Source organism: Alternaria ventricosa (assembly GCF_023758065.1).
Source record: "Alternaria ventricosa strain BMP 2768 chromosome Unknown scaffold_11, whole genome shotgun sequence".
Taxonomy (NCBI): Eukaryota; Fungi; Ascomycota; class Dothideomycetes; order Pleosporales; family Pleosporaceae; genus Alternaria; species Alternaria ventricosa.
Genome location: NW_026055691.1, coordinates 183862 through 211074, shown reverse-complemented (window position 1 = coordinate 211074; position 27213 = coordinate 183862). Strand labels below are relative to the sequence as shown.

Here is a 27213-nt window from a genome sequence, read left to right as displayed (position 1 = left end):
CAGCGACATTCATTTTTGAAAGGCCCGCAATCGGTGGAGCTTGAATGAAAGGGTGTCGTGGCATGAAGAAGAATACAACGCTTGACCAATGCTATATACTCGATTCGCTGCTGGCAGGTAGTAGTTTACATAAAAATATCTCGTTGCGACATCGCATCAGTAAGCAGCACGAAGCAGCGTTGAGGACCGTCAGGCACCGTCGAGGCCCCGGGGACAGTCAAGTTACCGCAATCCACGCTTTGTTTGGAAACTTCCTATTTGGGAACCACCGCAATTGGACAGCTAGACCTGCCAATGTTCACCTTCACCTCGATACTTGCAACAACGACCACGCTAACCACAAAGAGCGGGAGACCACGGCCTAGATTTGCTGTCACCGACGGTATGTAATCACAACTGTCTAACGCAGTAACGTCGCAAAGAAGATGGAACGACTGGGAAGTCGTTGAATTAAGAAACGGCTATACGATACAAGAATAACTTTTCCTCGAGTCGAAATCAGAACGCCAACCATAAACCGAACCTATTCGTAACAATCTCTGCGAGCTGGAGACATCTTCCCATATACCTCTACGCCAACATACTCTGGAACTCGCTGCCCTCCCTAAGCATGTCCTCGGCTTTGCCAGCCTTGACCAGCTTGCCCTTTCCAAGCACAATACAATAGTCCGCCTCCTTGACTGCTTCCAGTCGATGCGCGATAGTGACCACCGTACTGCTCTTCATCTCCTCCCTAAGGACGCTCTGTATTCTTTGCGCAGTTTCGAAATCGATGCTGGCCGTCGCCTCGTCCATGATCAGTATTGGGCTTCTCCTCAACATGGCTCTAGCCAGGCCAACAAGCTGCCGTTGGCCCTGGGAGAGACCCTTGCCTCCGCCTTCGATCGAGGTGGTGAGTCCCCAGTCGTATTGGTCACCGCCGATCTTTTGCAGTACAGACAAGCAAGACGCATCGGAGTAGACGGATAACGGGTCCAGGTTCTTGCGCATGGTGCCGGGGAAGAGAACTGGTTCTTGCGCGAGGAAAGTGACGCGACTGCGAAGCGCCTGTTTGTCCACGGTGGAGATATCGATCCCATCGATCAAAATCCTGCCGTTTTCCGCAGCAATAGTGGCAAGGAGGGAGAGAGCCAGAGTAGACTTTCCAGAACCCGTTCGCCCAATTACCGCGGTGTTGGATCCCGCGGGAATCTTTAGAGTGATGTTCTGCAACGCAGGCTCGAGGTTCTCGGCGTATCGGATGGTCACATCGTCGAACTCAATGTCACCACTATAGGTAGGCCAATGTGCGGGTGGCTGAACAACACCGGGTGCTTCCGTCTCAATATCAAGGAGCTCAACAACACGCTCGACGCTGGTGAAGTCCATCTCCAGCGTTCCGTATATCCTGCACATATACTCCGTATGTATGACGAATTTGCCTGCGGTAATCAGCACAAATGCGGTGAGACCGGGACTGATGCGTGTGTAGACAGCGATGAGCGTCATAACGAGCGTAGCGCTAGCCGACATGACGCTGAAGCGAAGCGCCAGCCATGCTTGAAGTGACCAGTAGAAGTGATCATTCTTCTGGAAGTTGTCGACCACCTCGATGACACGGGTCTGAAATCGTTGTTGCGCGCTGAAAGCTCGTACAGTTGTGAGACCTTCCAGAAGTGCGCCAAAATTGCTCATAAGTGGCGAGAGTGATACCATCTGTTTCTAGTTAGTAGGAGAGATGTTGGTTGAGGCGGAGTGACTTACTTCGAGCCGTCTCAGGCTTTGCGACGTTGGTAGAAAACGGAAGAAGTAGTAGACGAATCCGCAGCTAAGTACCAAACCAAAAGCTAAGAATGCTGGGGTCGAAGACAAGATGATAATGACAGCACTCGTCCAGCCTATGATCTGCCACGCGAAGATGATGAAGGCAGTGCTCAGATCGCCATCTATGGTGTTCATATCACTTGTCAATCGATTCATCAGTCGTCCCACTGGCGTTACGTCGTAAAACCGGAACGTCGCATGTGCAACGCGTTCGATGGTCTCTCTGAAGATGGTCTTGGCGGCATGGTAGCCTACGCCAAACATGATGAGGTTTGTGAACCAGAAGAGTATTGCAGTTGCGGAGACAAATCCGAAGAAAGTCCAGAGCCATGGAACAACGTCATCTGCAGCTGGAGGCAGGAAGTCGAAGATACCCTTGTGCTTATCCTCGTTGTAGCTCTCTGCCCATGACTTGATGAACCATGTCTGCGCAACATCCAGCACACGGAAGAGGGCCATGACGATAATGGCAACGGACCACCATCGCAGCGTACCTGCTCTGATGTAGCGCCAGTATACACTCCACTTGACGCCACCTTTCTCACGATGTTCATCTTCGATAAACTTGTCGGGTACAGCCGCTGCTTGCTCTTCTTCTCGCTTCTTGGCGTCTTCCTCTGACTCAGTATCATTGGTCTGGGTGCGCTTTAGTGCATTCGCGTCTTCAACTTGGCTTGGCTCGTGGAGAGTCGCTCTACCCTGTTCTAGATGGACCCATTGTTTCGCGATACCGTGGCAAAGTTCAGTTCGATGTGTGACAAGTATAGTCGTTCTGCCATCGAGCAATGGCCCGGCTAATAGTTTGCCAACGATGAACTCGGCTGTCTGGTGGTCAAGGGCGGATAGCGGATCGTCAAGAAGGAGTACCTTTGCGCGACTGTATACAGCTCGCGCCAATGCTACACGAGCCTTCTGACCTCCTGACAAGCCGATTCCGTTTTCGCCAATGTTCGACAGATCTCCGTGCTTGAGCTCTGCCATGTCAGGCAACAAAGCACACGCTTCCAGAGTCTGCTTGTAGCGACCCTCCTCGTAAGGGTAAGAGAAAAGTATGTTGTCGCGAACACTCATGCTTTGGAGCCATGGAGTTTGGGCGCAATATGCTACTACCTGATCGGGCCGCACCAGCTCACCAGCTGTGATGTCAAGCTCGCCAAGTAAGGCTTGTAGCAACGCCGTCTTACCGGCAGCGACTTCTCCGTATATCACGGTCAGTCCGAGGGGAAAAGATAACGTGATATTCTGGAGGACATTGTGGTCAACCCCAGGCCACGCGAAAGATGCACTAAGAAGGCCGAGGTCAGCAGACCCTTCTGGTACTACATCCGTCTCTTCTTTGTCTGGCTCGGCCATGAACTCTTCAATACGACCCATTGCAACGTATGCATTGAGCACAGTAGTGACGAGTTGCGGAAGCGCCCTGAGGTACGACTCTAATAGATTGAATAGATCGAAAGCAGGAAAGATCAAATCAACGCGCAACTGTTGGCCGGCTAGTTTAGTAAAAGCGTAGAAGGCAACCGCAGGGAACAGTCCTGATCCGAAGCGGAGAATGAAGGAGAGCGATGTCGAGAAGACGATGTTGACCACACGGAGATGCAGCTCTTTTTGACGAGACTCAAGGATTCCCTCCAACCAAGCGCCTTGCCAGCCGTACCAGCGCAGATGGCGGATGGACTCTATGAACTGACTTGTACGTTGCAGTTTCTCGTCGGTTGCAATTCTGCGCTTCTTCTCGAAATAGACCTGAAAGCGGGCGATCACGATGTTGAGGAGCTGTGAAGCACCCAGTGCCAAAACCCCAAGTAGGCACGCCCAACCTAACATCCGCCATATTAGTATGGTTGCGAATATGGCACCTGCAGGCTTAGTGACGATATCAGAAAACTCCCAGAAGCGCTGTGCTACCTCATAAGCGTCGTTTCGCATCAAATTGAGGATCTTGCCCATCGATGCAGCCTGGTTTTCATCTTTGACCTGCGTCTTGATGCTCTTTGTGAACATAGATCGGACAGGAGTGAGCACACGTTGTAGCCAGCTTCCGGTTGCTGCCTTGCTCGTGCTGTCTAGACTGCTGCCGCTCTCGTTGCCCGCCTCGTCTACTCCAGAGTTACTATGGCCGTTCGTCTGATCTTCCTTGACGTCTTGTTTCGCACCCAAAATTTTACGGTGCAGAGTCTTCTCGTAAAGCATGGTAATGAGCTCGCCTCTGCATCTCTCGTATGACCGCCTCTGATGCCACAGATTGAAGATGTTAAGCTGGGCAGATGCTAGTCTCAAGACGAGAATGATACAGGCGTAGGTAATTGTAGCACTGCTGTTCTTATCTTCCATGGATGCGAGGACCCGCTGCAAAAGCACAGGGGTGAGTAGAGCTACTAATGTTAAATTCGTCTCAAGCAACATGGGGAATGTCACTTACTTGCGCACATCCGAACAACGTTGAGGACAGTTGTAAAAACTAGATCCACGCCGTTTGCAACGAAGACTCGTTTTGTCACCGAACCCTGTAGTTTTCGGAACGCCTCGTGCAGCCGCGCGTGCTTGAACTCCCAGCCAAGATCCCATATATCTTCGTCTTCCATCTGCCGTGTCACGCCTTTTTTGATCAATGGTTCCATCCATGACACTGTCATGTACTGCCAAGGAGTCAAGTTATCCTCGGGAGTCCTAAGTTGCACGGTGGGAGTGGCAAAAGCTGGGCTGATATCTTTTCTAGGTAGCCTTGGGTCCCGGAGAGGCATGTTGAGAATCAGAACGATACCTAGTGCAGCCGCCACGGGTGCGACGATCCAAGGAACATCTTTAGCCAAGAGTGGGCTCTCCTTGTGGAGTAGTATGACCAGCTGTTCGACTAGAAGACTCGTGAAGAGAAGCAATAACGACAACGAAGCTTTTCTTGGACGCTCCACGATGACAATTCCTGCCACGATGGCCTGCAATACTTGTTAATCGACAATCACAAGCTCATCACATTGTACGTACCCATGCAATGGCGGGATAAAATGCTGTCGATTGTCGGACGGGAAAGAAAGCGCTCAGGGTTTGGAAAGTAAGTCCAACCGTAGCTAGGACTAGCAGGCCAAACGTGCTGCTCAGAGGCTGCGGTGTAGAGCGTGTCTCCAATTCATCCGCCTTGTCCTTTTCCTCGCGTACGAACGGTTTTGTCCATCCCGGCCAGTAGCCGTCTGCAATCTGCAGCGAGTATTTCAGCAGTACCAATGCTGCCAGTATGGCTGGGATTGTCGCTACAAATGGCAGAGCACATGGCGTGAATCGGGCTGCTTCCGTACTCTGGTGAGATCAGCAATGTTCAGAAGAGGCGTAAGTGACCGTACTGACCCAAATGCGATGGCAGTGCGATATTGGTGGTATGTCAGAAAATGTTGGAGCCGATGATAGTGGAATCTGGAAGGACGCCATGACATGCACCGTTTTCGGATGCCCGTCAGCACCTACCTGGACAACACTTCCTTCCACTTTAACCCCAGCTGATGTAAACTTGGGTGAACAGAGGATAGCATGTAGACGAGGTCTTACGCAATTCTGCTGGGCATCAGTGGAAGGAAAGGGCCAGCATGCGAGTGTCGGTGAACATGTTCAAAGCCGTGAGGCGACATCTCGGAACGCGGACTAACGCCGGGAATACTAGCGCGCCCCGCATATCTTGTGCCCAAATCCGGAGGAGCCATTGAGGTATCTGCACGCATCATAGCATCGCAGCACGACCTCTCTCTCCAGTCAGTGAGACCAAGGCTACACATCATATGCAGTTCGCCAGCCAACAGACGCATGCCGATCGAAGCATTGCGCCGTTGGCAGCTGCGCGAAGAGTATCAACGCGTCATCGCGCCAGAAAACAGTTGAGAACGCGGACATCGTCGTCACCGGTCAAACTATAGTGGATGTACAACTCGATGACATCGCGCTGCTTGCCCGTACCCGACGCGTCTGCGCTAAGATGCCACGAAAAGGTACAGATTTCGGAAGTACCCAGAGATAGGTGCGGCATGCGGCGCGACTTGTTCCCAACGACCTTGGTGCTATTACCTTGCGTTTGTTGTTGCGGCTCGTCTTTGTGATCCCTCGCCAAGGAGCGCGTGATGACGCGCGAAACGTCGCTGCCTCCTGCCGCCCTAACAGCAAATTACTTTTTCGTAGAAACCACCGCCACCGCCACAACACCGTAAACGTCTCGGGTGCATCCAGCCTCGAAAAATAGCGAATCATGGCCGTCGACCGTTGCCTCGCGGAAACATTGCTCCGTTGGCAGCAAGGCTACGAGCTTCCGACACCTGCAGCTTTGCGTACAGCAGGAGCGATTCTGATACCGCAGGCAGCCGCACTAACTGTTTGTCGTAGTTGTGGGATGGGCACAGCCGCTGCATATGCACGTGGAGTGCAGCGCGTGGGTAACGAGTGTGCCTGCGAGCGCACCAACGCGTCCATCGCTGGTCTGCTGCACACAGCGATTCTTTGCGAGACTTGCTATTGATGCTAACAAAAAGACTGAGATGGTGCTAGGAGCTAAGAGTGCTCACCGTGTTGCTCTGCTCGGCCGCCGATGCAAGGCTGCTACGAAGCCTACGAAACGATCCAAGCCTTCGGCACAACAGTGACATTCAGCACCGCCACACGTGTATTCATGCGAACTCTGCAGTCACTGGGGAAGCAATCCTACAACGCGTTGATAAATTCAGCGCATAGGTCTAAATGGCATCCAGCCCAAATTCCTCCCTCTGTGCACATCAATCATCTACTTCGTCTTTCATCTATCAATTCTGCTTACAGACATGGTTCTCGATACCTCTTTCAGCAATTCTTTGGGTTTCAGGCTACATGAGCTCGGAAAAGACTCGCAGCTAGAAACAAGACACATACCTACCAGTTCAAACGCCAAGTCATTTCAACCTCCCCCACCCAGACCGCGCTTCATGGATACCCAAAGCGACCCCACCCTGACCTCTACTGGTTCACCAATTCGCAAAGCCATCCCCCAATCGCAACGCCTGGCTGCGTCAACTATTCGCGACAAGTTTTCCAGTCAGCCGTCGCGAACAGTCTCTGACTCCATCAGACACCCAAAACAAATCATCGATGACGCCGCACGACTTTCGCAGGACTGCATTCCACGTAAGCGTCCACGGCGTGATGGTAGTCAAGATCTTGAAGTGGATGGGCTATCGACATCTGAAGTGCGGTATTCCCCATCACCCTCTCACGCCGAAGCGAATCAGCAACCTCATCAAGAGCACGATGGATTCTCGCCAGTCCTGACCCCAAAGACCGCCAGATCTACCCACGACAGCTTGTATGGAGAGCTGCTCAGGAATCTGACTCCTGGCGATCGGAAAGGAGTCATCTATGTTCTATGTGACCCAAACAACAAATCCAGAGGTTACAAGATCGGAAAGACGAAACGAGCCTATAGAAACCGCATCATTGAGCACGAAAGAGCCTGTGGCTTCCTGCCCAGTGTGATTCACGTGTCAGATCACGAGATTGACCATTGTGGTCGCCTAGAGAAGCTTGTGCATATCGACCTGGAGAACTTCTGTGCACCATTCCATTGCGAAAATCACGGGCGCGTCGATGCGAACAAGGAGATCAAAGCACACAAGGAATGGTTTCAAGTCACCGAAGAGATGGCAGTCAATACTGTAAAGAAATGGGAGAGATTCATGCAACAGGAGAAGCCTTATAGCTGGGACAGGCAGCTGAAGATTATATGGAGATATCTTCTCGAGACTAGGGCCGCCGGGCCTCTTGGAGTGCGTACATGGACACACGAGGCGCGACGAGAACACTGGGAAAGAATACTTGCGCCTCCAACGACAACCGAGTACATCTACGCCTATCGAGCACACGTTCAAATGTGTTTGAACAGTCTACGTCGCTTCGCAGTCTACGTATGGACATACGTATCGGAATTCTTCTGGCCGTTGTGTACTTTGATCTATGGCGTGACAACGTTGGCCGTATTTCAGAATCTGCTGGCGTTCTATGCGTTCGTCTTCATCCTTGGATGCGCCAGCGCCAGGGTTCTGTCTTACGTACCACTGAGTCCTCCGAAGCGACGAACCAGAACGCCCAACAAGGTACTTACGGCAGCTGCTTTGATGCAACATTAGGTTGTGGATAGACGCGGGATATCCCACGCAGGCATGGTATTTTAGCCGTAATCCGATAACCTCCCTTTCTTTTTGGAAGAACTGCCTAAACTAAATCCTTGAGCCCAGAGATAATCTGAGTATTGTTTGTATGCGTTGTATGCACGGTGTCCATATGCGGAAGGTACCAATCCTTCATGCCGTTCTTCCCTTAGCCTACAGGAGCGAGGTAAACAACACCAAAACTTCCAACTCCTGTAAAGACGGCAAACGTCAAAATCGGGTATCTTGCCCCGACACCGTTCGCTACACATCATCTGGGGGCCTTAGCGCGCTCTCGTAGTGGATGTGCGGGGTATATGCCCGCGAAAGAGAGCTCCGGTGTATGTACCCCACATCACGAGCTTCCATCTCACTTAGGCCAGGACTTCATCGCATTCATGTAGGCACAACCGTGCCTCGGCTTCGATTCGCGAGCTTGACCTGAAAGTCCAATAGCGGCCGATGAACCTAGCAGCAAATCCTCGTCCGACTACCACGCGACCAGTTCATCCCACCATCAGCTCTATCCATGTCTCCCGGACATGCATGCCCAGAAAGAGATCGCAGGCACCAGTTCCTGGACCGAGGAAGCTCAAATCTAAACATGATGCCTACTGGTCAGATGCTCGAAGGTCAACGCCAAATACGAGATCTCGATCTCGGAGACAAAGGACTCCCAGGTGTCACAATACTTCGGACCACTGTTGCCGTTTTTGCTCTATCATCTCAAGGGCTCTGCATCTGCTCACTAGATCTCTTCAAGCCAAGGTCTTACCTATGGGGGTAAGAGCAGAAATGCCAAGGGTATCTCGAATTGTTGTGACACCTGATAGAACGGTCACAGCGCTCTTTTGGGGAGTTCACGTCCGTCAACCACTATTCGAGTTGCATTACAAGATTCTAGGCAATCTAAATACCGAGGTAGGCGCGAAGGATGTGGATTTAGAACCAGTTACTTGGACATGCTAGGAGGAACATAAAGGGAAGGGGGGAACCCAGATGGGAAGAATCACAGCACAGTCAAACAGCCAACTTCCAGCTTCTTTCTACTACTTCTGTCTTCAGAGCCACCAGGCATCGTCCATCGTTACTACAATTGTCAATATGAAGTCCGTCACCATTCTTTCTCTTTTTGCTTCCCTCGTTCTTTCTTCCCCGATCGCTGTACCTGCCTCTGCGCCGGAGGATGCACCTCAGCCCATCACACTCGAGGCTCGTCAGTCAAGCGCCACTCGCAATGAGCTGGAGAATGGCAGCAGCGCTGCCTGCCCTAGGACTATCTTCATCTTCGCAAGAGGCAGCACTGAAGCTGGCAACATGGGCGCCTTAGTTGGTCCTTTCACAGCCAGCGCTCTCGAGAGCGCATACGGAGCATCCACTACCTGGATCCAGGGTGTAGGCGGCCCATACACTGCTGGTATTGCAGAGAACACGCTTCCAGCCGGTACTTCTCAAGCCGCCATCCGCGAAGCCCAACGTCTCTTCAACCTTGCTGCGAGCAAGTGCCCAAACACGCCTATCACTGCAGGTGGTTACTCTCAAGGCGCTGCCGTCATGTCAAACGCTATTCCCGGTCTGAGTGCTGCTGTACAGAACCAGATCAAGGGCGTAGTGCTGTTTGGCTACACCAAGAACCTTCAAAGTAAGCTCTTTCCTTCTCTTAACATCCTATACAACAGTCTCTAACAACGTCCCAGATGGCGGAAGAATCCCCGGCTTCCCAACCAGCAAGACTAGGGTCTACTGCGAGACTGGCGACTTGGTCTGCACCGGAACACTCATCATCACACCTGCGCATCTCCTGTACTCGGATGAGGCTGCTGTACAGGCACCCATCTTCTTGAGGGCTCAAATTGCTTCCGCATAGGTGGCTACGAGAGAGGCTTTGATGCGAAGATGAAACTTTGTATCCTATCAGCCAGACTGCGATTTCGGTGTTGGCATATGCTTAGTCCCTCCACTTCAAGCACACATTCTTTACAGTAAATAAATGATTAATCGACTTGACCATTTTGAAAGAAACTGAGTTAGTCTTTTGCGATACGTGCTAGAAAATGCGATTTGCTATCTAGTAACCACTTGGCACTAAACTATTAGCCCACTCTTCCACATCCGAGAACTGATCCTCGACGTCGTCAGGTATGCCATTTCCATTCGCATCCGACCACTGCTCTCCACCGTCGATAGTTCCAGGCCCGGCCATAGGGCTAGCATTCTCGTCACTAATCAGCTCACCCGTCTTCCCGTAGCTCTTCAGTTCCTCAATGAGTCGCGTGTCAACAACATCGCGCACTTTACTCGCGCCGACAGACCTCTCGGCAAGCTTTAGCGCATCTTCCGCGGATAGAATCTTTTCGGGCGCTGGGAAAGGAAACTTGGTTGTCTGGATAACCATGCCCCCATAGTTGCTGGAGGACACTTCTAGCTCCGTTCCGTCCAACATGCCATCGCGGTTCGAGTCGTAGAAGTTGCCTTCAACGTAGCCCTTGAAGTTCTCATTTCCGCGCGTGAACGCCGTGACGCTGGTACTGGGGCCGCAGATGAAGTAATTTCCAACGATATTCGCCTCACTTGCTGCACTCGAATCTCCAGCGATGTATCCTCCACCCCCGCCCCAGTTGTACACCACATTATTGGTGAAGTCATTAGTGCCCTTAACCTTCGGGTTTCGCGTTTTGTTGTCGATGTATAAGTTGCGGAACAGGCTGATACCATTGCCGAGGTTCGTTTGCATCAGCCCGCCACACGAGTGTGTTTGCAAGCCTTGCCCGATGATACTGTTCTGAATGGTGATGTTTCCGACGTCGCTGCCAGAGATCGAGAAGGTCTCATCACGACCCCAGGAGACGGAGACGTGGTCGAAAATCATATTGCGTCCCTCTGCGATCGTTATACCATCTTTTCCACTGTCTCCTCCTTTTCCCATTCTGATGCGCAAGTACCGGACAATCGCATCGTCGGCGTTGCTGAAACTCCATCCATTTCCGTACACTGTGATACCAGCGCCCGGTGCTGTTTGCCCGAGGATAGACACACGTTTGGCCACGACCATGCGCTCTTCAATCTTGATCAAACCACCTATCGAGAACACGACTATACGGTCGCTTTGAGAAACGCCCTCGCGGAGAGATCCTTCGCCGCTATCGTTGAGATTTGTAACAACATAGACGGCACCACCACGACCGCCGACAGCATCTCGCCCAAAGCCTTCTGCGCCCGGGAAAGCGAGGGCGGCGACGGAGGATATTAGCAGGGGCAGAACGGTGCAGAAAATCATTTTCAAGGCGGAGAAGACGGGAGTAGGAAGAATGTCGGGGACAGAGGGAAAAGGGATATCATATGAAAGCTCCGCGCGACATGCGCCAAAGCAGCGAGATCAGCTAGCAAGTTCGTAGCGCACTGCTGGTGGATGACACCTTGGATTACTCTTTTCATTTACCCCAGACGTTGTGATCGACAGGGTACCTAAGAGATAGTCCGCCAATCACAGCGGGGTTGTGCTCGAACGGTAGGAAAGCATGGCACACAGCAAAACCAAGGAGTGCAGGTCTTGTGATGTGACATTGTTGAAAGCGCAGCTCGTACAGGTACATACGTCGGGTCCTCGGTGTAATAAACCCCATAAGTATATTCCTGCCCTTCCTAGTACATGCTAGACCCGGTTTTGACACTTTCCGCAATTATCCCAACATCAGCAAGTTCAGCAACCAAATTCATGAGCATGTGGTCGCAACCTGCCGCAGCTACCATACCAATGGTAACGGGGAGCGTTTCGTTTCTCTCAGTAACCCTGCTGACATACGTCCTGCAAAGTTAGAGGTACGAAGTCAGTATATGTCTCACATGCACTTCGTACAGTCAAAGCTTACCTTTCGCCAATCGGTATTGTGTAGTCGGGTAGCGCAGCCAGAACTGACATCTGGTTTCCGGGAAGTCCAGCAGCAAATATGCCACCTGGAGCGGCTGTGTAGATGTCGCGGTAGTCTTCCGTACCGGCACCCATAGGATATAGCACCAAACTTGACTCACATGATGGCGTTAGCGTCTTTCGAAACCATGTCTGGAAGGTGTGCGTGCGCTCGATAGCAGTGGTATAGCTAGAGGTCGGCAAAGTGGCGGCCCGGTTCCATCGCGCTCGTGTTTGTGGATTCCAGTAGGGGGCTTTGCCGAACTTGGCAATATACTGCTCTCTAAAGGGTAGACCTAGGTCGCGGTACTGGTCCACGTTGGTAATGTTGGAGTATGTAGAGCCGAGATAGGATGCTATGCCTTCTGAGATGTTCGCGTATGCATTGAAACTGGCGTTGGCGTTGAATGTTGTCAAATTGGCGTCAAGAAAAGTAGCTAGCTGTGAGATGAACACATCAAACATAGGCATACTCGTGCTGTTGACTGTAGGCCAAAACAGATCAGGCAAGATACTGCGCTTAGGGTAGGATGTGTATGCCTTAGCTGGGTACCATTTCCTATGCACTGCTTGGAGGAGCTTCGCCGACCTAGCCAACACGCCCGGCGTATCAAAAATTGCCGAGATAGGCAAGATTCCTTTGAGTGGCAGTGAGGCGTTGGTGATACGCATACCGAATAGGCCGTTCGCCATGGCTGGTAAGCGGACAGAACCCCCAGTATCAGAGGCGGTTGCGATATCCATCCAGTCGTACGACGCAAGCCCAGCTCCCGAACCGGCTGATGACCCTTGGGGGTGCTGGTAACCATCTCCTCTAGGGTTGAATGGCGCTAGCTGATCCACGTAGTCGGCTGTTGGTCGTTCCCCAAGCGCAAATTGAGTAGTCTTGGTCTTTCCAATCACCACCGCACCCATCTCGATAAGCTGTTGTAAAGCTGCAGCGCTCTCTGGAGCAGGATCCACAAGATCTCGGTAGGCTCTGTTCCCACCACTGGTACGAATACCCTTCAGGTCGTAAATATCCTTTACGCCCAGGCGTTTACCCGACAAAGGCTTGTCTTCTGTGGGTGCTGGATAATATAATCGTGAAGGCACTGCGATACTAAGAGCTCCGTAGGCATCTGTCAACGCCAGACCTGTGACAGGAAGGAAAGTCCCATTCTGACCTTCAGTGACCGACTCCACAAAAGCGAAGTTGTGATCCCAATACAACCGGTAGACTCTGGTGATAGCCTTCGATGGGTGAAGTAGATATGGGCCGGATGCTACGCCGGCGTCCAACGCAGTGTAGATCATGCTGCACCCGATGGAGCCAAGATATGCATGTGCATTGTCTGAAAAAGTGCTTGAGCCGCCAAGCACCAGTGTATGGAGGAAGGACTCCGAGTATACATCATCGTGGGAGAGAAACGAGGATATCGTATAGTCCAGTAGCTCCGCTGTGACAATCGTTTGTTCGTTGAAAGCTAGGTACGTAATCGGTAGAGGTTCAACGTTGGCCCATGGCTGATCGCCAAAGCTAAGCGTCGCTGCGGTAAGATCTGGAGAATAATGAGATGTAGAGTTGAGGTGAAAAACTGTACTCGCTCGGACAAGAGCTGCAAGCGATAGGAATGGCGCGACCCTCATGATGTGCGACGCGCAAGCTTCGTGGGCCAATGCTGATGAGGCAACCCGCCAGCTTTATACCAATGCATCTTCGGCTCGGGATTGTGATTCCCTGGAACGCAGAGTGCGAATGTCCGTTACATCTCTATCGCGTCCTGACGGTGTGTGCAGAAGTGGGAGAGATGGAGGTTAGCGCGTCGATGATAATGCAGGCAAGACACTTGGCATGACGTCACGCGTGAGGAACGAGTCAGAATGGGCATCTTAGAGATAACGGTCAAGCAACATCCGCTATTTCATTGACAAATTGCCCGCTTGTAATGATAACACTTGCAGGATACTAAGGGTCGTTGTCTAGCTCACAGTGAGTTGAGAACGAAGACCATTGAAGACGTGTCCACGTATGAACTATTGGCACAAAGGACCATCAGTTCGCAGTATCCTCTCAGTCTTTTGAGCACTCCACGTCAATCTAGGAAATTCCTGAACACCCTAGAGCCTGAATTAAGGTTAGTTTACCTACCTTGCATATTTTAATCTTGATGTAGTCTGCGGACCTATTCAGCTCTTGTCTCATATGAGGTGACTCAACAGAGATAGTGGCTGCCGCGTCATAAGCATCAGATCAAGGAGTGGAAGAGATGTGCATGAGTTTCAGGATAACGGTGAGGCACAGTCTCCTGAAGTGTGGACCTGCATCGGAACTCAAGAAGCGACGGGATTAATCGCTGTCCCTGATGGGAAGGTGAACAGTTTTGGGCCCTGGAGACAATGGTGGAGTTCTCGAGGCCGGATTCGTGAAATCAGGAAGGGTAACGCAGGCTTAGTAATGCACATGTTCATCGTGAACGAACACAAGACTTTGTAATGCAGCTGCTTGAGATCTCCGCAGCCATATCAATGCTGCCTAGTAACGAAACGCCTGCGCTATGCTTCTAGCAATGAACTAATGAGGTGCGAAGTGTCTTCCGAAGACCACTGGAACTGAAAAACAAAAAGCACGATAGCAAAAGAGGACCCAATGCGTGAACCTATCGCGTCCCGCTATAAGCAAAGAGCGACCAGCTACCTGGCAAACCCCTAGCATCTTCGCTAGAATGCTCTGGGTCTCTTTTGTGTCGCACGACTCGGAACCGGAGACGCACTTGGCCGTTTCCTTTGTACCAACGCGTCTTCTTCCAGCTCTTCTCCAGTCGTATGTTGTCCGTTGAACTCGCAACCGGGATGGTCAATGTCTGCCTGACAGCAATCCCATTTTATTGACCCGCCCGGTGGCCTGTACCTCTTCCCAGAATGAGAAACGCAGGGCGCATTCACGTCCACTATCTGTTCGTGACACACTGTGCAGGTCTTTATCAAAGGCGCAGGCTGTTTGTTGATGCTCGCTGACTGTGGCGTGTCTCTGGCCAACAGCCTTGGAGTTTGGTTGACAGAGGATGATTGGCCTGAGGGTTTCCGGACTGGCGTGCGTAACATGGTTGAGCGTGGATAGGCTCCAGGAAGGTGCATGTCGCCGTCTGAACTTGACTGTGAGCGCTCACGTGGCTCCCGCTTCACTCGTGACGCGGACTCAGAACCATGAGGCCGTGATGTAGCTCGACTTCCGCTGATCTCGCGGGATTGTGCAGGCAAGCTGTTGTGACTTGGGGTCGGAACTGTAGGCTTCACGAGGTTTCTTTTCGCCGCCTCATAGAGTTCGTCGCTATCATCCTCATCTTGAATCTTGACCTTGGGCTGATGCGACTGCATCCGTTGCTGGCTGATCAGGCTCTGGGCGGATGCAGAGTGAGGCGCAAGTCCACGGACGAGGGCGCCGGAAAAGGCCGGTGACATTTGGCAAAGGTCGAGCAGCACCTTTTGCACAGCGCGCGGGTCGGCTGTCTCGATGATCTGTTTGATATGCTCAGGGTGGATAGGGCGCGCCTGCTGTGGCCCTACAGGGTTTCGCGCGGAAGCCATCGGATGCCTAGCTTCCATCCCGACATTTGCCATACCGTAGGGGCGTGGCTCGGGCTTGAGGTACATTTGAACTAGTCTTTGGGGCGGCCTTGGCTGTGGCCGCTGTTGTGGTCGTTGCTGGGGCATGTCTTCCGGCTCTGGTGAGGAACCTGTGAGGTCGATTGTTTGGCAGCTATTGCCAGTTGTGTGTGATGAAGCCATTGCGAGGGAAAGAATGACCAGATAGTGATAACCAAGAGCACCCAAAGTGAATAACTGATGTCAAAGCGCGGTCTGCAGAAGATTGGTCGCAGCGTCGCACAATGAATGAATTGCTGGGCTTGAACGTGTGGATTCAGGTGGATCTTAGCGCGACACCAGCTCACGTGATCAGTGCACGGCCCTACGCAAGATCCATCCCCACAAACCTTGACCTGCAAGAAGGAGGCGCGTCCGCCGTGCCCAACAACGCGTCAGCTTCAACACCATCAGTAATGCGATGCTCACGCGGCGTCACTTCGGGCCTCAATACTGCCTCCGTCAGCCCTCTGTAACACGCTATAATTAACCCAAATCAATGCACGGACGGCAACAAGATTCCCACCAACCGGCGCAATCCACCTGCGCAGTCGTTTCGCGAAGAGAGATTCACCGTCTGGGGTGCATACATCAATTTTCCGATGGCTTGCTTTGCCCGTTTCGACAGCTTTCATAGCGGGGAAACGACCCCGTAGCTCGCTAGGCGGCTGTTCGGAGGTCTAGGTCAGACCCGGGGAGTCCGCCAATATAGTTTGCTTAGCCGGCATGCTGAGGTTATTGTATGTATATGTAGCCTGCGCATCTTCAGGCTAAGTTCTACATTCACTCGCTCTTATACTTTCATTTCTCGCTCTGTTCTAGTATGTTGACAATGCTCCCATCAATCGCTTTCGTTCTCACGCTCGCGGCATCCGCTGTCGCAGCTCCAACGACACTGGCGCCACGGGCTGGGCGTACAAGTCCTCCCCCGGGATGTCTGGCTGTGGGTGGTAGCGGAAAATACAAAACTGTTCAGTCCGCCGTTGATGCTTTGAGTGCGTCCAGCACGGCTGCACAATGCATTTTCATCGCGAAGGGTTAGTTCTGACTGTATCACCTCCATATGAGACATGTACTGACTCCATGCCCCCGCTTCTACAGGCACTTACAAGGAGCAAGTCTACATCCAGCCGCTCAAGTCGGCCCTGACGGTGTACGGCGAAACGACAGACACCAGCAGCTACACTAGCAACACCGTGACCATCACCCAGGGCAAAAGTCAAGATAATGCCCCCAACAACGACGAGACTGCTACTCTCCGCGCCTGGACGCCAAACCTGAAGGTCTACAACATCAACCTCGTAAACACACGCGGACAGGGCTCGCAAGCTCTCGCCCTTAGTGCTTATGCCGATAAGCAAGGCTACTACGGATGCCAGTTCAAGGGTTACCAAGACACCATCCTCGCCCAGCAGGGTAGCCAGGTCTATGCCAAATCCTACATCGAAGGAGCGACTGACTTCATCTTCGGCCAGAAAGCCACAGCATGGTTCGATGGTTGCTCTCTGGGCGTTCTCTCCGCGTCGCTGGGTTACATTACTGCTAACGGTCGCGATTCGGATTCCAATCCCTCATACTATGTTATCAACAACTCGAAGATCGCTGCTGCTCCTGGTAACACGGTGAGCGCGGGTGCTTACTACCTCGGCCGTCCTTGGAGAAACTTTTCTCGTGTTGTGTTCCAGAAGACCAGCATGACGAATGTCATCAATGCCGCGGGATGGAAAGTTTGGAGTACCGATGACCCTAGGACTGACAAGGTCACATATGCCGAGTACGCAAACACTGGTGATGGATCCAAGGGTACCAGGGCATCCTTCTCAAAGAAGCTCTCGGCTGCCGTTAGCCCTTCTACTGTTCTGGGCAGCGACTACAAGAGCTGGGTTGATGCAGCTTACCTTTCCTAGGCCGAGACCCTGTAAAAAGGTGCTGGCTGGGCCGGGGTGTACGTGAGAGTTCGTTTTCTTGTACATATTTTGCGAACACTGAATGTCTTCGTATTTACTCACGTATTTACTTGCAACTGCACTTACCAAAAATCTAAAAGCTTATCAATAACATCGCGCTCAATATTGCATTCGACTGGATTTTCCTATCATCCCATGGTACTATACACCCACCCACCTATCGCAGAAGCAACATTGCAACACTGTATCACCGCTTCCGTCACCAAAAAAAAAGAAACGATCAGCAATCGCACACAATCACAACGAACGCGCAACACTATAAGTGCATTCGCAATCTTGTAGTTTGCTTGAGAAGATTCTAGCTGAAGTAAGCAAGGCTAAACACGGGCTACCGCCGGAAAGCCACTAATGAGAGACCCACTAGTGGGTCACCGGACCATGGGTTTTTGCTCCGCATTGCTACGGCATCTGCCCTTCTACTTCAACTTTGCAATCGCAAATATTTTGACAAAAGGTTCGAGATGTCGTATGGGACCATAATCAACACACCGCCTTCCGCGGGACGCTCAAGAGTAAACTTCTTGCCACGCCTGCCATCTGCAGCTTCAGGCTCTGCGCAGGACACGGACGAGGAAGCAAACCAGCCAGGATCATGGAGCAAGATATCGCAGAGTCTGAAGTCATTCTATAGGCGGAATTTCGGGTTATTCTTAGTTTTCTTGGCGCAGACATGTGGTTCAGTCGTAAGTTTTATCTCTTGTGTGCAAAGACTGCATGCCGCAGACCATGCCACTTACTGATGAGCAATAGATGAACACAGCGGCCAAACTCCTTGCGAATGACCCATCGATCGAGTTTCACGCTTTGCAAATCATCTTCATCCGCATGCTATGCACGACGATCATCTGCTCGGTTTACTCTTGGTACCACGCGGTGCCTGACTTTCCTTTCGGTCAGAAAGGCATCAAAGGACTGCTCATACTGAGAGGTACCGCAGGATTTGTCGGTCTATTTGGACTGTATTGTGAGTTCAACTCCCTCTGCAAATTTTCCCAGGTCACTCCATATAAGATTGTGACCTGCATGGGTGGGGCATGATATCGAACAGGAATACAGCTAACAGTACCGCCCAGACTCTCTGTCATGGCTCGAATTCTCCGACGCGACAGTAATAACGTTCCTAATCCCAACCATGACAGCCATTGTATGCTTCATCTGGTTACACGAACCATTCACCTGGAAAGAAGCGCTTTGCAGCTTCGTCGCATTCTGCGGCGTTCTCTTCGTCGCGAGACCACCATGGCTCTTTCCAGCTTCGCACTTAAAGCCAATAGCCGATGACTCGGACAGGCATGCACCACTACCATCAACTACCGCCGAACAACGCGCTCTGGCAATCTTCATCGCAATTCTAGGCACGCTTGGCGCTTCGACAGCCTACGCAACGATCCGAGTGATCGGCAAGCGCGCCCACTCGCTCATCTCGGTGAATTACTTCTCTCTCATCGCAACGATCGCCTCGTTCGTGATCATCCTGGTTCACCCTTCGTTACATTTCGTCATGCCCAAAACGCTCGGTCAGTGGGGATTGATCGCCATTATTGGGCTCTTCGGGTTTTTGTTGCAATTTCTTCTGACGGAAGGCCTGCAGAGGGAGAAGGGTGGACGAGCAACAAACTTGACGTATCTACAACTTGTTTTCGCACTTGTTGTCGAGAAGGTGATATGGGGAACTACCCCGCCTGCTGAGAGCTTGGTGGGAGCCGTGCTTATCATCGGAGCGGCGATTGCGGTCAGTCTGCAGAGGTCGAGTGGGAAAGATGATAAGAAAGCTGAAGTCGTTGAGGAAGAGGGAAGGCTGTTGGAAGATGAGAATTAAGCTAGAGCAACGTGGTACGCGCAAGTGTATTGTTATCATGTACACGCATTTGCATGACAGAACCGACATTCTACCTCCATGCTTCACAACACTATACATGCCCTGCCATTGCGCATTCTTCATCCGACTACATGGAGCTTCATTGCCAACGGACCCTGGAAAGCGTTCCTGCAGTAATGCGACTCCTGTTCGTACAGTACATGAATGATGATGGTTAGAGCAAAACCGCTCGTATGGTGCGGCATGTTGCAGTAGGTATGATCTGTGATAGACCACTCTACTGACAACATTGGTGTCATGATGGGGACAGATTCACAGCAGCCTAATCTGCGTCGCCGCTGTACCTATACCATGCGTCAGTTTCTACTGACAGGCTCATGACTAATGGCGATCAATCGTGCTTCTCACGCAATGCCGAGCCTAAACTGCATCGCCCTCATCCCTCGAACTGACATCACTGCTCGCTCTTTCTTCGTCTGTTCCTTGTCTCACGATGTGCTCTTCGCTTCCATTCATGCTCATGTCTATGTTGTCGATCTCATGCACAGTCCTCCTTTTGCCCTTTCTCTCAACATGCGATAAACGAAGGCTGTCCGGCAAATTTTGGCCGGAATTATCATTAGATGGCTTGATCGATGACATAGCCTTCCTAGCCTTACTCAAAAAGGGCTTGAGGATAGGTGCGTTCACAGCTAAAATTCCAACAAACTATGGCAAGCATTAGTAAGGTCCCAATGACATCGGGATGTGGGAAGCATACTGTTTCGCGGATTGACCAGATAGTACCAACATTTATCTGGGAAACGTCTTGAAGACACAGAATGCAGCGGAGAAGTGTTGCTGTCATCATGAAAACACCGGTGCATAGCCAAACTCCGTACAGAAGCTTCCTTCTTAAAGGCAGCCGCACGTTCCAGAGAAGAGGCAGCGGGATGTACAGAATCATCAGATCGGTGCTGGATGAAGATGAGTATAGTGCAGAAGTAAGAAGGCTCATTTCTAAGGTTACCTACGTTATATTTGTAACGACCAAAGCTAGATACTTGGATATATTGAGTGCGCAGTCGTCGCCTGGATATGGATATATTTGCCATAATCGATAGATGGGGTGACAATGTGTGAGAAACACGATGATGGTAGCGATGTATGCTAAAACGCAGATTGCCCCAGTGATCTTCACAAGATTGTGTTGCTGGAGATTGAGACTGTTGCTGTCAGCGGTGATCGTTCTAATATTGCAAGGTATGCATACGTGAGCCTTCTGTAAAAAAACAGCATACAAGCTTTCACTACGGTACCGGCCTGTTAGTATAACCGCATGGTATTGAGTGCTCCATTACCAAGGTATTGGCGCACAGCGGTACGTACAGCACCATATCAGGGTTGTGTATAGTATCCACCCTGCGAGAAGGCATTTACTACCCACAGTAATACGTTGGCTTTGCTCAGGTGTAAGTTGCGACGCGAGCTCATTACTCATTCCAGTGATGGAACCATTCTGGCCGATGAGCTCCAGCATGACAAGTTCGGCGGTAAAGAAGAAGGCGCAGAGTACGGCGAAGTAATCATCTCCATCCCAACGTAGTCGGACCTGCCAGCAACGCGCTGTAATTCGAAGTAATATAACGGCAATACCAATTGCGTATTCGGTCCATGCTTCGGTCGTGAAAGGATTGTACATGCTGGCGGGATAAGCATCGACGGTTGAGGGTCCTCTCGCGCGAGATCAGGTTACGACGAGTAACAAGGCCCTTAACACTGAGTATCATGATAAAAAGGAACGCCCGAAAAACGAAAGCTATACGATACACGACGAGAGTGGAGGCTTTCAATCGGGTGTAGGTGATCTCATGACGACGGTGCAAAGCGATTGGTGTGGGTGTCCTTTTGGATGAGAAACCCGCCGGGCGCATTAAGTTTCCGCATTTCTCGAATGATCATCCTTGTGGTAGTTTGGTGATCTCAGGGTGCTGGCTACCAAGATCGCTGTGAAGATCTAACGGCCCGATTCCTATCACAGCGTCGCGCAATTGGTTGTGGTTTTGCTTTTTGATGTCTTACGATCTTGTCCGAAGGTAATGAGATATAGCTAGGCACGAGGCAGGAAAAGCGTCTGGCTGACATACAGCCCTTAGCTGTACCCGGCGCTCCATACCTTAGCGACGCGCAGGACACGTATATAGGGTTGTGTCAAATGTGAATCTTGGATTTGTACCTTGCTTGGCGACTTCACAAACGACAACGCCGCAGAACCGTATATGCGCGAATACTACGTCATCGTCAGTATACTAGCTTCTCTGGGTACAAGAATAAAGAAAGTCGATCCCGAGAGCACAAGCGGATTACAGTCTTAAGGCGTCTATGAACGGAAAGGTGACAGTCCTAGCGCGAGGTCCAGCCCTTCTTCAGTGCTCCGCCTAGACACTTGTGAACCTAGGCGCTTGCTGCACAGCGTCCCGTGCCGTCTCAAGGGACTGTGAGAAGCGGGCAGCATGATGTGCCCTCAGATGGAATTGAGTAGACGGCGTCCTGTGTCCCCTCCCCTGCGCATAGCGACCAAGAACGAGGATTGCGACGGCAGCATTCACCAGCAATCTGATACGACATCGAAGAAGTTTTGATATGCTAGAGCAGTCTATTCCAGATCACCTCCGCAGGGAGAGATCATGCCCGGCCAGCACGCCACCCAACTACATTCCGCCGTTCCCTGGATATTGCTCCAGATTCCAGGCTGAAATGGGTGATCTCGTCATGGCCATGATGGGAGCGCAGTACACCTCTGTCACTGGAAACGACGGCATAGCCGTTACCAAACTTCAGGAGTTCGTGAGTAGAGGGCCAGAGTCAAAGCGCCCGTCATTTTGGGAAACAACCTCCGTAATCGACAAGAGAGGAGCCTATAGCATCGCTGTAATCGCATATTGGCGCAGCGCAGACTTGCACAGAAGCTGGCAACAGGAATCTGGGTTCAACACATGGTGGCAGAGTTCAGAAAGGGAAAGAGATGGGCATGGCTGGTTCCAGGAGATTCTGCGTCCAACAATGGATCGTTTTGAGACGGTATTTTCGAATCCTGAGAATCCAGAAGGAGCGGCCAACATGCAAGAGAGGATCTCGGGCAAGTTGGAACAACACGCGTATTGGGGCAGCATGCGGGATCGTTTGGCAGCTGCTCAAGACAACAAACTCGATGGCAATGGACGGTGTTCTGATGATGGCAGCGCAAATGGCTCGAGTGATGACGGATGCGCCTCAAAACGTGTCCGTATATTTGGCAAGCCCAATCTGTGCGTAATTCGATCGGGCCAGGATTGGTCAGACACGCTACCCGAAGAGCGCAAACTCTACCTTGATACAATGCATCCGGTGCTTGTCGAAGGCATGAGGTTTCTCCGCGACCAAGGGCGCGAGGTTGGGTGTTATGCGATGAATTTATGGGACGCTGTGGATTCAACGTCGTTCGAGGCGGGCCGTGAAAGAACGTTCGGCTTGGGCTATTTCGATGACCTGGCGTCGCTTGAGCACTGGAGTAAAAGCCACCAGACGCATATCAACATCTTCGGAGGCTTCCTGATGTATGCGAAGAAGCTCAACAACGTGTTGTCTCTCCGGTTATTCCATGAGGTTTACGTACTGGAGCCGGACCAGCAATTCTTCGAGTACATCGGGTGCCACGCCGAGACGGGGATGATGAATGCGCGCCGACCTTGACAGCTGTAGATAGATTGCTCGGAGTGATTCTATCGCCTATAAGATTGTGGTAAACATAGCAATCGAGAATCGTGAGCATCAGATGAAAGTTCCCATCGCGGATTTGGTGCTGAGGGCGAGAGGCCCCCGAGAGATCAAATGGGGCGTAGCGCTGTTGCCTTATCGCCTTATCGGCGTCGCATGAGAGACGCGACTTGGTACGCGTCAAGCCTCACTGATATCCATCAACCGAAGGCGATGCACAACGAATTCATCAGCGATACCACCTGCAGCTAAATGGAAAAGCGCCTCATGTGGCGCGAGCAGTCTGGACGACCGGGACCAGTAAGATGGTGACGCGAACAAACGATCACGCGGGAACGTACCCCGCGAAACATGATAAGCGGCACGGAGCTTACGCGGGGATATGGCGACACCATCACTCCCTGAAGGCTGCCTGGTCTTCCATCGCCTTTTAGTTGTTCTTGATCTTATCCCTACACGCTCTTGACAGCATTGCTTTCGTCCCTGGAGTGCGCCACTATCTGCAGCATCGTTCGTCGGGCTATCGATGTAACTACTATCCGTTTATCTAGGCTAGTTCCGAGGAGCTGTCGGTGCCTTGGACAGTAGACTTGCGATAGGCATCACGGTATGTTCTGCTTGCAATCATGTAACCTCTTATCTCTGACAAGCCACAGGGCTAGGACTATCAGCCGACCTCCTGCATCCCTTCTCCCTCTGATTCCCCTGACGGCTTCCATCATGACTTGGTGGCGCCGGGACCCGACACTCGCTCCTTTCCAACGCTATGCGCAACGCATCCTCCGCTCCGACGACGCTGCCCTTCGCACGCGGTGCTTCTCGCGCACGCCCTCCAAGTCAGCACAGCACGAAGACAACAATGGCAACAAACGTCCATCCGGCATGTCCAACCTGGAATGGTTGCAGGTAGAGCAGTACCAGCAGTGGCGAAGGAAACTCATGAATGATCCATACGAAGCCATCTTCGGTGCTAGCAACGATAGGTTGAGTGGCAAGGGCAACAAGGACTGGGAATGGCTTGCCAATAGCATTCCTAAGTGGATGTTGAGAGAGATGGAGAGCCACGACGATAACGCGTCGCCGCCGAAGCAAGGCAAGACTGACAGTGTCGATTCGAACTACCTGCGACGGGTCAAGATCGATAGTGAAGAGCGCGATATCCGTAGGGAAAGAGAATCACACTTCCCACAACCGTCATTCAGGGCAAGACTGCTCCCCGACGACCCGACTGGCATCGAATCACCCTCTGATCTGAGGAGACCGCGAGAGCAATCTCATGTCAAGGTTGTTGGCCGCAACTCAGGAGTGTCAGCCGAATCTACAACAAGCGCACGTAGTGCCACAGCGCGGGACTACGACCATGAGCAGCCGACGCGACCGAAGAGCACGGAGTCGTTTGAAGAATATATTGCGAAAACGAAAACGGATGCGGCTACGAAAATCGAACAATCCAGCACGGCCGCACGCGGTACTGAGCCTTCCTTTGTGGATCGCTTCCTGACAGAGAAGCCCGAACACGACGATGCGCAACGACACGGCACGGCGGAGACAGGCAGCTGGAGAGAGACTACACTGCAAAGGAGGATATCAAAGGACGCCGTAGCAAAGCCTGATGCTGACCTTGCGCCCATGGCGAAGGCTGGCGACGAGTCTTCCACGTCAGCATTCTCAGCTGACAGGACTCACGAGCTCTCCTCAGAACCACATATACAGGAAACCCTCCCGTCGCTTCCTCCAAGCTCAGGTCCTCTACGCACGAAGCAACCTTCCATGCAAGAACACCTCCCACCGCAGGAGACACCCAGTACACAAGGCAGCGTCACATCTGTGAGGTCAACGTCAAAAATATTGAGCCAGTTGCCCAAAGACGACTTGGACTTCTTGAGTGCGGACGAGATTCGTGCGAACATGACCGCAAGAAGGAGCAAGGTCCTGGACGAAGAACGTAAAAAAGCGGATCGGGCTAGGTTGGAGAGCACATTCGAGAGCACCCCCAACGCAAAGACCGGTATGGATCCGATGCTTGAGTCCAAGATCATCAATGACCAATACGTCCGTCGAATCGAACGGCAAATGCAGCGGCCAGAGATCTCATTCGATTCACAAGAATCCAGCGAGCCCAAGACGACTACAAAGATGGACGAAACCCCATACAAAGCAGATGAGAGCCAGTTGGAGTCGAGCGTCGAGCGGATGAAGTCCTGGCTCGAAGAAAGCGGTGCAAAATTCTCTAGTCTTTTTTGGCAAGACCCGACGGAAGAAGCGGATGCGAAGAAAACCCGCCTGTTCTTCGACAAGATCCTGGCACATATTCGCAAGGGTCGCACGACGATGAAGCAAGTGATCGAAGACCTAGAGGCTGACATTCCAGCATCTAAACCTCTCTTGAGGCGTATGAAAGCGGATGAGGACCTCCTGGACTCTGCTATCAACACTCTGCGACAACGCTCAGAAGCCGGAAAGCTTCGTTTATTGACACCGAAGAAAGTGAGGGCAATCCAGGAATTGCGTCTCCGGTACCAGAGCACAGACAACGACCTTAATAAGGCATACGCCTTGCTCCAAGATCTCGGCGACTCGGACGCAACAAAGAACGTCTCACCAACGTTCAAAAGGCGGCTGAGCATTGCATCGAAAATTACCCAGAAGAACGCTCACCTTACGCGTTATCTCATCTGGAGTCTACAGGCCCGGCTTGAGGACCCCGAAATTGATCAAAGCATGCTCGCAAACTACAAAGCTGTTGCGAACAGTTTGCTGACTCTTAGAGATACGCAGATGGCCCTAGCTCGATTGCTGGAACGTGCCATGCTCGTTTATGGCGTGGCTCCACATCTCTGGGAGGACATCAAAATCTTCCCCGACTCTCCAGCTCCGGAAATTTCGCAGGACCATGAGCAATCATCCCAGACCAAGACGTCTTCCGCTATGAGTGATGCCGACAGAGCCCAGCTTCGTGCCAAGGTAGCTGCTGAAGAACGTCTCGCCCATGAGGTCGATGCACAGAAGTCCGCTATGCGTGGGCTCTCAGATGATGGATACGCGCGTATACCGAAGGCAACCCCGAACAAATCGTTTGAAGAGCGAGGACCTCTTGCACATAGCCTGTTTAGACCGTTCGGACCCGTTTTGGAGAGCTTAGAGAGTGAAAAGCCATTCAAGAGAGGCGCAACAGAGGCCGACGTGAAGGTGACCCACGAACGTGACGACTACCCAGTGGCTGATAACATACGAAACTCAAATGAGGATAGTTCTGGTCCTGTCGCCACTGATCACGAGCAGCGCGCCTGTCCGGTTGAGGAAAGCAAATTGACCGAAGATCATGACGTGAAGAAGTTTGACATGTTGAAGGATGATCCTACATTGGGCGACACCTCATATCACGCCAGCGGCCCAACTGCCGCGGATACCGTGCGCGAAGAAGAAGTCACAGCAATCGATGCTGCCCCAAAAACTACGCAGGGAACCTCTACCGCTGCTGACACTGCATCGTCGACCGAACATGCCATTCTAGACCCGAAACCGAGCACTGACGACACTGTTGGTGAACCACCTCAGTCAGGCGCATCATTGCATTCGCCCGAAACGGGCTCACCAACAATCTACACAATCCTTTTGCACGATCCGCACAGCGGCAAGCTTTCACTGACCACCTCTACAACAACGGAATCCCACAAGGCTCCTCCTGTGATACCACTACATGAAGCGCTATCAATTCTCGAAGAGCCCGCTAAGTTCATTCCGTACATTGAGAATGGACTTGAGATCATCAAAGCGAATAAGTATTTGCTCGTCTTGCGCGGCGGTCTCCACCCCACAGCGTCTACCAGACCCTTCCAAACGGCCGATCCATCAACCGCACCGGAGCACAACAAGGACGCCGGTATCACAGGAGAACGAACTTACATTAATCCGATAGATGGAACGGCACGTCTTTCGCCTACCGGCTACGTTGGGCCAGAAGAGAGCGAGGAGCAACTCGAGAAAGATTTCACTGAGCGTAGGCAGGCTGCCGAGCGAGCAGTTAGCAATCAAGAGATTAGCATAGAACAAGATTCGAGCGAACGAAAGACCAAAGATAAGAAGAAGGGCGGTAAAGCAGCGGGTATAGTCAAAACGGCTATCTGGGCCTCGGCACTATGCTACGTGGCCGGCGTGATTGGGGAACTTGCTAGTTAAGACGCTTTTCGCGGCATGGCATTCATC

General features: G+C 51.9%; 8 protein-coding genes across 8 annotated transcripts; 4 read left to right on the top strand and 4 right to left on the bottom strand.

Moving 5' to 3' along the window:
* Positions 1-570: 570 nt before the first annotated feature.
* J4E93_006555 (uncharacterized protein) lies at positions 571-5226 on the bottom strand (the record flags this gene model as incomplete). Its single annotated transcript, XM_049344468.1, has 5 exons — positions 571-1695; positions 1744-4178; positions 4226-4739; positions 4789-5097; positions 5146-5226. 5 exons carry the CDS (start codon positions 5224-5226, stop codon positions 571-573), a joined length of 4464 nt encoding a protein of 1487 aa, XP_049198122.1.
* Positions 5227-9059: 3833 nt separating this feature from the next.
* Positions 9060-9822, top strand: CUTAB1 (Cutinase; the record flags this gene model as incomplete). The annotated part of the gene is made up of 2 exons (XM_049344467.1): positions 9060-9597; positions 9653-9822. The coding sequence occupies 2 exons, from the start codon at positions 9060-9062 to the stop codon at positions 9820-9822; spliced, it is 708 nt and encodes a 235-aa protein (XP_049198121.1).
* A 201-nt stretch (positions 9823-10023) lies between these two features.
* On the bottom strand, positions 10024-11232 carry J4E93_006553 (uncharacterized protein; the record flags this gene model as incomplete). Its single annotated transcript, XM_049344466.1, has 1 exon — positions 10024-11232. The coding sequence occupies one exon, from the start codon at positions 11230-11232 to the stop codon at positions 10024-10026; it is 1209 nt and encodes a 402-aa protein (XP_049198120.1).
* A 588-nt stretch (positions 11233-11820) lies between these two features.
* On the bottom strand, positions 11821-13259 carry J4E93_006552 (uncharacterized protein; the record flags this gene model as incomplete). The annotated part of the gene is made up of 2 exons (XM_049344465.1): positions 11821-13159; positions 13255-13259. 2 exons carry the CDS (start codon positions 13257-13259, stop codon positions 11821-11823), a joined length of 1344 nt encoding a protein of 447 aa, XP_049198119.1.
* A 1303-nt stretch (positions 13260-14562) lies between these two features.
* Positions 14563-15630, bottom strand: J4E93_006551 (uncharacterized protein; the record flags this gene model as incomplete). The annotated part of the gene is made up of 1 exon (XM_049344464.1): positions 14563-15630. One exon carries the CDS (start codon positions 15628-15630, stop codon positions 14563-14565), a length of 1068 nt encoding a protein of 355 aa, XP_049198118.1.
* A 679-nt stretch (positions 15631-16309) lies between these two features.
* J4E93_006550 (uncharacterized protein) lies at positions 16310-17393 on the top strand (the record flags this gene model as incomplete). Its single annotated transcript, XM_049344463.1, has 2 exons — positions 16310-16523; positions 16588-17393. 2 exons carry the CDS (start codon positions 16310-16312, stop codon positions 17391-17393), a joined length of 1020 nt encoding a protein of 339 aa, XP_049198117.1.
* A 4501-nt stretch (positions 17394-21894) lies between these two features.
* J4E93_006549 (uncharacterized protein) lies at positions 21895-22983 on the top strand (the record flags this gene model as incomplete). Its single annotated transcript, XM_049344462.1, has 1 exon — positions 21895-22983. One exon carries the CDS (start codon positions 21895-21897, stop codon positions 22981-22983), a length of 1089 nt encoding a protein of 362 aa, XP_049198116.1.
* Positions 22984-23727: 744 nt separating this feature from the next.
* Positions 23728-27186, top strand: J4E93_006548 (uncharacterized protein; the record flags this gene model as incomplete). Its single annotated transcript, XM_049344461.1, has 1 exon — positions 23728-27186. The coding sequence occupies one exon, from the start codon at positions 23728-23730 to the stop codon at positions 27184-27186; it is 3459 nt and encodes a 1152-aa protein (XP_049198115.1).
* Between the last annotated feature and the right edge of the window lie 27 nt (positions 27187-27213).